At 43.2% G+C, this 12500-nt stretch overlaps 1 protein-coding gene across 1 annotated transcript in view; it reads right to left on the bottom strand.

The window, feature by feature from the left end:
* abhd17b (abhydrolase domain containing 17B, depalmitoylase) overlaps nt 1-12500 on the bottom strand; it is a gene marked incomplete at both ends in the record, with an annotated part of 32698 nt that overhangs the window by 2034 nt on the left and 18164 nt on the right. Inside the window, one exon of the mRNA XM_080739103.1 lies at nt 158-337. Coding sequence (XP_080595229.1) covers nt 158-337 — 180 coding nt within the window. The remainder of the gene's footprint in view (nt 1-157; nt 338-12500) is intronic.

Below are 12500 nucleotides of genomic sequence, written 5' to 3'. Positions count from 1 at the left end.
CGCTCGCCAAAGCCGGAAGCAACACGGTGGATTCGAACCCACAACCTCTATGGTGGTGGGGAGGCACTTTTACCACTCGTGTGGTAAAAAGTGTAACATTTTTAACATTCTCTCACAGGCATTCAGCATCTTCCCGCGCGTGTTCCTTCCAACTCACTTGGGGAAGGCGTCGAAGCAGTAGGTCTTCTTGGTGTCGGGGAAGGCCACGCGCATGCCGGAGGTGAGGGGGGAGTGCAGCACCACGGCGGCGCTCTCGTAGCGAGCCGCCAGGTCAACGGAGGGCACCGTGCCGATGCTCTGACCGTACACGATGACATTCTCTGGACGCACGCCGTACCTGCATGGAGGAGGGAAGGAAGAAACACACTGAATTCATAATACTACGTAGCCTGATTTCAGACTCAGGGAGATTTCAAAGGGGAGGGGATCTGAAATTCCCAATCACAAGAGATCTGATGGGAGGGGTTGTGTTTGACTTGTGTGTACACAAAAACATTCCCCCCTCCCCCTCCCCTCTATGACAGGCATCAAACAGGTCGTTGTCTAACGAGGTGTGCAAAACCCCCTTTGAAGTTCAAAGGGAGCAATTAAGAGCTTTGGCTGAGCTCCCCCTCCCTCCACTGTTTCTGTTCATTTTCAAAAGTTAGACCCACCCCCTCCTCCGAGGCTCCGACTCTCATTGGCTTGGTTCTGCCTAAACCAGAGAAACGTTAGCGTCATATGACAACACCAGGCCAAGAGAACCAGTCCGCTCAGAGAGTGGGCGGGTCTATGGGCTGGAGCCAGGCAAAATACTACGACTATTACTACTACTAATACTACATTGTTTATGAAGGGCAGAAACTTCTTGTCTCCAAATTTTAACTTGTGTTTTTTCTTTTTGTAAATTAACAGCCCTACTTGATCATACTACAGCGTCACGCAAAAGTATCAAAAGTAGTAGTTGAGAGAGGTACTGTAGCCTCACAGGTGGGTGATCACTGATCAGTAATTAACCACTTAAACCCTCAATGCTTGGTGGACCAGAGTTCCTCAGGGTTATATTCTAGTAGCTCTTCGGTTATCAATCTACACACTATGAATATCTTTGCTGAAAACAGCCCACAGAGCTCACAAAGATCGAAGCTCGTAGATCGCATATATTCACATAACCAATGTGACCAATAGGGTGAATGTGGTGAAGACTGCTTTGGATGCACTATTATCACATTTTGCTACTCACGGAGCCCTGCGTGAGGTGCTCAAACATGGGAAACATTGGGTGGAAGGAACACTTTACTCCAACCAGTTCCTTTCCCCTCCATCAGCCTGACCAGGGGGAGGCATATGCTAATGCTCTGTTGAGGAATTGAACAGGACCACGATGGAAACAAGTCCCCAGGATTTTTGTTTAGTTTACTGTGCATCTGTGCAGTTTACATTTTGGAGCGGTGCTGCTGCTAACCGCTCGTACATCTGGCTTTGTCTGTATGTACATATGTCCCTTGTCTGTATGTTCCGCCCCATCCCACATTCAACTTATTCGGGACACTTAGGGTGCGTTCGGAAATGTGCACTCAACGCACTGGGTGTGCCATGTTGTCGTTCGTTTATTCGGTGCACTTGGTGCGTTGTCGTTCGGAAATCCAGTGCGCGGCGCACCAGTGTGCTGAGTGCACGCACTCACCAACCCTACTCAGAATATGGGGTTAGGCGGTGTGGTGCGGCAGTGCAGTGTTTTGATTGGTTGGTTTCCATGGCTATGTCTCGGGCACTTCTCAGCTGTGAACAATGGAGGAAATGACCACAAAAAGCAGCATTTGCAGCTTCGTTGGTCATTTGGGCTTGATAGTTTCACACGCATCAACGTGTAAACTAACAGCAGGTATGCCAATGTTATGAATTACATCCCCTTTCAATATCAACGTTACGTTTAATAGCAACTGCTCAGCCTCTTAACTGGTCGTTCGTCAATAAGCCACACTGAACGCACTCTCCAACGTCACGCCCACTGCACTCACTACACTGAGCATACACCCGGTGCGGGGTTCCGAACGGACCCTTAATGAAATTAACTCACAAATAACACAGAGATCTTTTACTAAATAAGTAAGTAAGTGGGAGAGGCTTATTGTCGGTGCGGGATTCTATCCCCAAAATATACGGACTACACCTGACTGTGTGCTAACACAGTCTTACTAACCGTACAGCACCGTACTGGGACTCACTGTGCTGATGTATGTGCACTCAAGCATGTACTGTACTGTACTGTACTGTACTACTGCACTGTGTACTGTACTGCACCACATCCAAATAAAGTTGTGAGGAGAGAGAGAGTCACGGTCCACTGAATATGGCATTCTGTAGGCACCCTGACAGTGCGCGCGCGCACGCACACACACACACACACGCACGCACGCACGCACGCACGCACGCACGCACGCACGCACGCACGCACGCACGCATGCACGCACACACACACACACACACACACAGAGATATGCAACATATTAGTCCCGGTCCAGTGAATTCGGTTGCTTTTCTGAGAGCTAAAGAAGAAGACGGCCGATGAGGATGGACAGATGAAGGGAGGAGGGGAGGTGTGTGTGTGTGTGTGTGTGTGTGTGTGTGTGTGTGTGTGTGTGTGTGTGTGTGGGGAGGGTTAGGGTTAGAGAACAGAACAGAACAAAAGGAGAGAGAGCAAAAGCATCTGTGTCATTTTACAGTATAGCAGATCTCGAAAACAGCTGTTGTACAACATCTGCTGTTTTATTGTAACCATTTTTGGGAAATCCATGATGTGTTGAATAACAATGAATCAATTGAAGCATTTTGTCGTTGTCGGGTGGAAACCTATGTATGTCCAAAACCGTTCTTTTTTTATCATTTTAAAATAAGTTAAATAGTGAAAATAGCTGATCTACAAGCACACACAGCCTCAATCTGCTATTTTCAATAGTTTTGTGTGCGACAGTCATGTATGATGAATCGTGCAAATCTGAAACTTGGAGATACAAGATTTCTGCCCGACAGTGACGATTTGTAGACTCGGCCTCGCGGGTCTGAGAGAGAGAGAGAGAGAGAGAGAGAGAGAGAGAGAGAGAGAGAGAGAGAGAGAGAGAGAGAGAGAGAGAGAGAGTAAACTAAAAGGAGGACAGGGGGAAGAAACACTAAGAGAGGAGAGAGAAAAGGAGAACAGAGTGAAGTAAAGAAGACATTCCACAGCTGATTAGGGAGAACGTGACCCGTTTCACTAATAGAGGAGGAGGGAAGTCAGCTGACGCAAAGAAACTGAGTACATTTCGTTGTCGTCGGGCAGATACCTCTTAGCTCACACAATTATTAAAAATTGATTTTTTTTTTCGAGAATTAACGCCCCAACTTGATCATACAGCATCATGCTAAAGTAGCAGATCCTCAAGCTCAAAATGTGTTTTTTGTTATTTTATTTTTATCCTGAAAAGTTCACAGTTTTGGACATATAAGGTTTCCACCTGACGACAGACACAATTTACTCAAGTGTACTGAGTGCTACTAGTACTGGAGTCGTGTTTATTTTCTTCACTACTTTATAATCCTACGCCACTACGCCACTACTATCTCAGAGGCAAATATCCTACTGTGCTTACTCTCTCCACTACAATTCTCTTGAAAACTTTTAGTTTACAGGTTACTTTGTAGATTTTGTTTTATATAACATACATTTTTATTTTGTGACTATTCACAGATAGCAGATCTACTACCTCACAGCTTGCAATTCAGTTTATTTTTTGTACTTTTACTTTGGTATGGTAAATATCCTTTGATGCCATTTACTTTTTGTGCTTTTACTCAAGTGAAACATTTGGAATATAGGCCTTTTACCTTGTAACAGAGTATTTCTATGTTGTGGTATTGATACTTTTACTTAATTACTATTATTTTTTATCGTCATCATCTCCTCAGGAACATCCAGTAGAGCAGTGGTTCTCAATGTGGATTCCAGGGACTTTGTGGGTTCCTTTAGTTTAGGGGGTCTAAATCGACCCACACGAGTCTGTAAGTCTGACAGTGTACAAATGGAACCAAATGAATCCTGACTGGTCCATTTGGTTCCATTTGTACGGTTAAGGGGAGACCTTGAAATGTAAATGTTTGAGAACCACTGCAGCAGAGTACCACGGTGTCAAGTTGACCCGAGTTCCTGCAGACGAGGAAGTGAAAACATGTCACAAGTCACTGGGTGAGTGAGTCAGGGACTGAGTGAGGAAAGACTAGCTTTTATTATCCACACCAGAACTACTTATAGCCAGAGGCATAGGGGATGTCAGGGTAGGAAACGAGTGACCACAAAAATACTACTTTTTGACTCCACTACATTTCTAGGAAAGCACTCACGGAATCAATTAAGCCTAATTTAAATATAGTGAAAATAGCTGATCTACAAACTTGTAGATCGGCTATATTCACAAATTGGAAAACAATAAAAAATACTTGCTAATAAACTTTGTCCGCCACAGATCTAGTCACAAAAGCTGTTAAATGCAGCTAATTTAAAGGTCACATAATATACACTGGTAAAGCACTGTGTGTGTGTGTGTGTGTGTGTGTGTGTGTGTGTGTGTGTGTGTGTGTGTGTGTGTGTGTGTGTGTGTGTGTGTGTGTGTGTGTGTGCGTTAGGTGGTTTTCACTTACAAACACATGCAACAGCTTAGAAGCAGCTTTACCTCTTGTGTGACTTGACACTTCTAGCCGCTGTTGGCACTTTAAATACCTGCTACTACAGTACATACCATCACTCTCAGGTGGAAACCTTGCATGTAAGCAAGTCATTAGGAGAGGCTTATAACTCATACGCTGAGTTGGCTGTGCCCAGGATCAAACCCCAGTGAGAGCTCTAGTACCGACACGTGTGATAACTGTTACTTTTCAGGAAAATCCAATGGAGTTACTATTTCTTATTGTTATTATTGTCATTGTCAGTGGTGTAAAGTAACTAAGTACATCTACCAATTTCCAGTACTTTTACTTCTACTCCACTACATCTCGGTTCCAAATATTGTACTTTTACTCCACTACGTTAATTTTAAAACTTTAGTTACTTATTATTTAATATAATAATATTATAAAACATACATAAACCACTTTTTTATACCTAGGCTATTTGAAAATAGCCGATCTACAAGATCACAGCTGTGAGCTTTAGATCTGCTATTTTCTAACATTTCGTACTTTTACTTTTGGTACTATAAGTACATTTTGATGCCAATACTTTCATACTTTTACTCAAGTACATTTTGAATTCTGGACTTTTACTTGTAAACGGAGTACATCTACTGTATAGTGCAGTATTGATAGTTTTACTTAAGTACAACATGTGAGTACTTTTTCCACCTCTGGTCATTGTTGTTAACTTGTTAATACCTTTCTTTGGACACACTTTACCCACTTACTCTTTCACTTTGCTTTCCCACAGTTTTTCCAGTAATAGCACAAACGTTGTCCTATTTATGCCCTGGCCAGAATAGGGAGGCTAGGGTTCATGTTGTGGTTACTGGGCTATTAGACTGGCAGAAGGCAAAGGTTCCATGTCTATTCCAGTTGACTGCTTGTTGTTTATTGTAGTGTTTTGAACCAGAATCATTTTTTATCTACACAAAAGATAACGCTAATCTAGTCAATGTCCTCTGTCTCAGCCCCATGCAGCCTGCCCCGACTGACTGACTGACACACACACACACACACACACACACACACACACACACACACACACACACACACACACACACACACACACACACACACACACACACACACACACACACACACACACACACACACACACACACACACACACACAGAAAGAGAGAGAGAGAGAAGCGGAAACTAATTACATTTTCCATAACACGGTATGTTTATAGTATATTGTGGTATTGCTACTTTTACTAAATAATAAAATACCAATGGTTCCCACACTTCTTCCATGTCAAGAACACACATATTCAAACATATTTGCTTGCAAACCCCATTAGAAAAGATATGCCAGGGACCCCCCTAAGATGATTATTTTTCTACAGCAGTGATTTTGAAACATTTTAATTTCAAGGACCCCCAGTTTGATATACGATAGGACCCCAGACAGACCCCCATTTGATACCACTTTGATCTCTGGGACCCCAAAACGACACTGCAACAGTGTTAATTTAACTCTGGGAGCATACAAATGGGACAAAAATGTGGGTATGGGAGCCCATACCCACATAGGGTAATTATCTATCATCATTTGGCTGGGGACCCCCTTAATCCCCTCAAGGACCCCCGAGGGTCCCCGGACCCCACTTTGAGAACCACCGATCTAGAGAACATCTTCCACCACGGACACAGCAACAACGTTCAACCTATCGTTGTTGTCGGGTGGAAACCTTGTCCAAAACCGTTTGTTTTGTATTTATCCTTTTAACTCATTTTGTGCTCCAGACATGAACGGGTTAAATGTCCAGCGCGCCGTTCACCTGCTCCGTCCGCGGCTAGTCTCTTATTTTGAAGGCCAGAAGTCGATTGCTCAAACATTTCCTGTTTGACGTCATGACGTCATTCACCGGAAGTGATCATCGTCCCATGCGGTTGCAGTAATGGCGGATCGTTACCTTTCAGCTTGTGTTATTATAGCGAGAATCCAATGCCATCCTTGGCTTCAAAAGTGTTTTTTGGAGAAAATGGACATTAAAGATGAGATAGACCGTCGGCTACCATGTTAAGGAATCACTATTGTGTGCACGTGGATCCGCGATGATGATGAATCGGCGAGTCCAATCGTGCCAGCACTTTCCAACGGACCGTACGGTAAGCTTGCCAGCTTTACTGTATATACAGTACAGTATATAGCGCGAGTATACTCGGGATCGGCACTCCGAGTACTCAAGTATTTTTCACGAGTATTCTCGGGATCGACTACAAATGGGTTAAAAATGATTAAACTAGTGAAAATATAGGGTTAGGGAAGTTGTGTGCGACAGTCTGGTACGGCAAAGCAGGGTGTTACTTAAGAAAAAGAACGTACACATTTCAAACTGGAGATATGAGCTTTATGCCCGACAGTGACGCTAAGCAAAGCTGCCGTGGGGACAGCAAATCCTGGTTGTCGGGTTGAAACCTTGTATCTCCATATTATTATTATTTTCACCATACAGTGTCACACCACTTTTTGGGAAAGTGGTTAAGTGAGTCTGTAGGGTTTTATAAATAAGTATCTAATGACAAGTATTAACAAGGGCTTGATACTAAATAATAACTACACTGGATCCATATTTTTCCCCTCCCCATTTCCTGAAAAGCAACAGTTTCTGGACATACAAGGTTTCTACGCCAGCAAATTGAAAGCAGCTGATATGCTCACACTGGCACATCAGTTAATGAGATGTTGGCTGATAAAATGTAGAGTTCCTTCTATGTGTGAGAGAGAGAGAGCGTCATGTGATCTAGAAGAGGCTAATGTACAACTCATGACCCGTCATAAAACCCTAGTCACTGTGTGCCTCTTAGGATCTTAACCATTCCCTCCTAACAGTCCCATTCCTTAACGGTTCCCTTTAACAATTTCTATATCTAAAAAATAATAATGTAAACATCGATATCATTTTGGCCTTCATTATAATGTTTCATACTGTAGTGGTTCTCATAGTGAGGTTCAGGGACCCTCTGGGTTCCTGGAGGGGGTTCCTAAATGGACCTTTACAGGTCTGTAACTCAGAGTTAAGGTGGTCCTTGACATTAAAAAAGCTTTGAGAAACACACACCGGTATTGTAATTACATAGCAGACGTGAAGTTCCACATACCGGTACTGACGGTGCGATAAAAAAAGGGGTTCCGGAAACGGTTCCAAAAGTGACGGTTCTTCCAAATCCAAACCCTACTTCTGACCAAATTTTAGTCAGAGGTCATTTTCGAGGTGCAAGACCAGCTGAAATATGTTATGAATGAAATCCTTAATTGCAGTTATTGCCTATAGCAATGTAGTATGTACAGTACCAGGCTTGAAACTACCTAACTACCACTGCTAAGGTAGCGCTGCCTTCACCGCACCGACATCGGCGGCGGTAAGAGTTGGTGAACAGGCGGTGGGTACACTTTAAAATCTGCTGTTGAATGGGCGGTGGGTACACTGTTAAATCTGCTGTTGAATGTGTGGTGGGTACACTGTTAAATCTGCTGTTGAATGTGTGGTGGTTACACTGTTAAATCTGCTGTTGAATGTGTGGTGGGTACACTGTTAAATCTGCAGTTGAATGTGTGGTGCATACACTGTTAAATCTGCTGTTGAACGGGCAGTGGGTACATTGTTAAATCTGCTGTTGAATGGGCGGTGGGTACACTGTTAAATCTGCTGTTGAACGGGCGGTGGGTACACTGTTAAATCTGCTGTTGAATGGGCGGTGGGTACACCGTTAAATCTGCTGTTGAACGGGCGGTGGGTACACTGTTAAATCTGCTGTTGAACGGGCGGTGGGTACACTGTTAAATCTGCTGTTGAACGGGCGGTGGGTACACTGTTAAATCTGCTGTTGAACGGGCGGTGGGTACACTGTTAAATCTGCTGTTGAACAGGCGGTGGGTACACTGTTAAATCTGCTGTTGAACGGGCGGTGGGTACACTGTTAAATCTGCTGTTGAACAGGCGGTGGGTACACTGTTAAATCTGCTGTTGAACGGGCGGTGCATGGGAACACCGTTAAATCTGCAGCTGAATGGACGGTTATTACACAGCCTGTCGTGCCTGGTCGCAAGTTGCCAGGGAAATGGCGAAAGCCGTTCTGACAGCAGTGAAAAGGGCCTTGCCCAACACCATGCAGGATGTGTGTAATAAATGCTCTTCAATGTGCTCCGCCTCCCACTGAATGTCAGACAAAATGACCTCACCATCTGCACACAGCCAGGCATGATCAATGGATACTCCCCTCCCTCCCCTCCCTCCCCCCACCTTCATCAATTTAGTCCCCTGACACAAATCCAATCTATTATGCATCACATCCTCTACAGCAGTGGTTCTCAACATTTTTCAGGCCGTGACCCGCCAAAATAAATCAAATTTGAACGGGGAGCCCCCCCCCCCAACCAACCCCCACAAGCACTTGTAGCAATTGTAGAGGCATTCTATTTAGTCGACTCGATAAATATTGTGAAAATAGTAGATCTAGTCGCACTCACCACGCCTCGCAACGTGAGCTTGTAGATCGAGCACAGCACTCACAGAGACAATTTCCTAAGAAATCCCTTACAAATGTATGGCTGCAACCATTGCTAATTTCCTTGGTGATTCCATCGATTAGTTGAATAATAAAGAAGCGCAATTCTTGATTATTTATTTGTTATTTTATTCATTTCTTAGACAAAAAAAATGTATTAGTTTGATTAACCTTGTATCCCCAGTTTAGCACAAAGTAGGGAAAACAGCAGATCTAAAGGTAGATCTATTTTTGCCAATGAAAGAAGAGGATGAATACCACCATAACCCCCCCCCCCCCCTCCCCCCTCGAAAATGTATTATTTTTCAAATTGAAAAATTATGATTTGTTCGATCAGCTGTTGCACCCTTAATCAAATGTATATTCTTTTTTTAATTGGCCACAGAGAGCACACAGAGAGCAGGTAAAGTATTTACTGGCAGAATCTCCTTTCCACTCATGTCATTCGTGATCGTGTCTCATGGTGTCCTAGCTTGCCTTCTCTCATATGTGTAGACGTGAGCACGTGTCGGCCAGAAACCTCTTATCTCCATGTTTTGTGTTGTCCTAAAATTAACGGCCATACTTGATAATACTAACATCGGCACACAAAAGCATCAAGAAGTAGCAGATACGCAAGCTCGAAATGCGCTTTTGCCATTACTGAATTTGAATCCTGAAAAGCAACAGTTTTGCAGTGGACATACAGGGTTTCCGTACCCGACGGCGACGATGAATCTTGCATGTGGTTCCTTTCAAGCAGTCACTGGGCACTCAAACACCTGCACGGCTGAGCTAGGTCAGAAAGCAGACAATAGAAAGCTTTAAATAGAGAGACCTAGAAAAGGCAGGGGAAACGCGGGACAGGTTGACGTTCAATCACAGACTAGTACTGTTGGTGCCATCTGGACCCGTGCCCCAATCGTGTTCCGCCCCGGCCCAGGGGAACATTAAGGCGCAAGACAAAAAAAAGTGTGACTCCCTCCTTTCCAGCTCCCAGGCAGGAACCACCAGCAACAAGGGCTTGGTAAATGGAGCATTTATATAGCGCTTTTATCCAAGGCACTTTACACAGATTGTGTAAAGCACATTACATTCACCCACACACATTCATACACCGATGGCAGAGGAAACCATCCTCCGCCATGAGCATTTTGAGCAATTAGGGGTTCAGCGTCTTGCTCAAGGACACTTCAACAGTAAAGGTCTTTACTTCGGAGCACATGAATAAAATAATCAACCTCACATTATGTCAATCAATGTTCGTGTAAAGGACCCCCAAATTGATATGTAATTTGGCTACGGACCCCCATCTGAAAATATTTTGTGCCAGGGACCCCCAGAAGATTTGTGTAAAAAAAAAAAAAAAAAATCCCAATAGGCCTACTTTGCAGCGCTGCACAAAGTGACATGCTGTGAGCTTGTATATCTGCTTCTATGGGCCATGACTACATTTCAGTGAGAAAAAAACACCCATAAATTCTAAAATACCTGTAAAATAGCATTTACAGGGATCTAACGCCATCCAAGGTACCATTCAGCTCATCAGGAGCAGGTCCCCTACCCCTACCTTCAGGCTCTTGCTCAAGGACACATCAAAAAACCTCTGGGGGAGCCCGGGATCGAACCAGGGACTTTTAGGTTACCAGGCGGCCGCTCTAACAACTTGATGTGACGCGTTTTCACTATTTTTAAACAAATGAACGGAGACGAGTGTGCTAAATAAGTATGATTACCTCCTAATTGTGAGTATATTGTTTCCTACTTGGGACTCCATCTGAAGGATGCTTGCAAAGCTGTTGCTATAGCAGTGGTGTAAAGTAACTAAGTACATTTACTTAATTGTTGTTCTTGAGAAGAATTCTGAGGTAATTTTTACTTTACTGGAGTATTTCCAATTTTCTGTATTTTTACTTCAACTCCACTACATCTCAGACGCAAAATATTGTACTTTTACATGTAGATTTTGATTATTATTACGCAACATATTTACCACTTCAGCCCTATATACATTTCGGGCCATTTGAAAATAGCCGATCTACAAGCTCACAAAGTGCCGCGATGTGACTCATTGTGAGCTTGTAGATCTGCTCTTTAAAAAAAAAACTTGTGAAATGGGTCTGCATAATGAGTAGGCCTACTTTATACTTTTGGTACTTTGAGTACATTTTGATACCAATACTTTTGGTACTTTTTTACTTTCTTTTAAGTACATTTTGATAACCTGACCTTTACTTGCAACATAGTATTTCTACACTGCAGCATTGCTACTTTCACTTAAGTAAAAAATCGCACCCGTGCGAAGTGAGCGGTGCAAACTAATTCCTGTAAGGGCGCCTGCGCGAATCAGTGTTGATAGGCATGCATGGCAATATTCTTTGTGTTGTGTATGATGTCAGTCTAGAGGTCTGCTCAGACTATAAGGAACGTGCGTATGACGTTTTGTAGGCCGATTTGGAGTTATCGGCCTACAAAACCAGCGCCATTGCCGAGGGGGACCAGTCAAAAAAAAAAAAAAAAAAAACTTGAAGCAACAGTACTGAGAGATCAGATGTTGAAACATTTTCCATTGACTAAATATAAAATAGCCTACAATTAAAAAAAGTGTCCCCATTATACAAGTAAACAACATTCGATTGTGGTTTAATAAATAGGTTTAGGCCTAAAGAGATTATATTTTAATCGGCAATGCAACACAGGTCCCGTCTTACTCACAATACAAAGTGGAGCTCACTCGACCATTTCTCTCTCTCTCTTTCTCTCTCTCTCTTTCTAGCCTACAACTATTACAAACAAACGGAAAATGACTTACCTCTGTAGATAGAAAATAGCCTAAAAGCATTCCTTTCTCCCTGGCTTTTGTTAGGGAGAATGTTAATATTATAGATTCCTAGGCAACCAACCAGCAGCATTGGACAATAATAAGTCTACATTATTACATGATAAAGTTTACACCGCTCTGACTTCTGACAGTGCCTGTCAATCAGTTCACACAGCTGCAGACAGTAGGCCTATGTTAGATTGAGTAGACCTCACCACATGAAAGGCAGAGGCACGCATGGACTTTTAATAGCCTAATCATAAGCTAAATGCTCGGGTCTCTCTGAACCTCGGAAATAAACGGATTTCAGGACAATGTCACAGGTCTCAAAAAAAAAAAAAAAAAGGAATCAGAACGGGACGGAACTGGACAAGACAATTACGGGGCCACTCGGGTTTGGTTTTGTAATTTGGCATAACACATATATTTCTATTTAATATATTATAGGCTTGAGCATTTCTCTCCCTCTCTTTCTCTTCTGTTGGATTATTAGAGAAAG

Source organism: Nannobrachium achirus, assembly GCF_963921795.1.
Source record: "Nannobrachium achirus genome assembly, chromosome: 12".
NCBI lineage: Eukaryota > Metazoa > Chordata > Actinopteri > Myctophiformes > Myctophidae > Nannobrachium > Nannobrachium achirus.
Note: the sequence above shows the minus strand (reverse complement) of the source record. Positions and strands in the feature narration are given on the sequence as shown.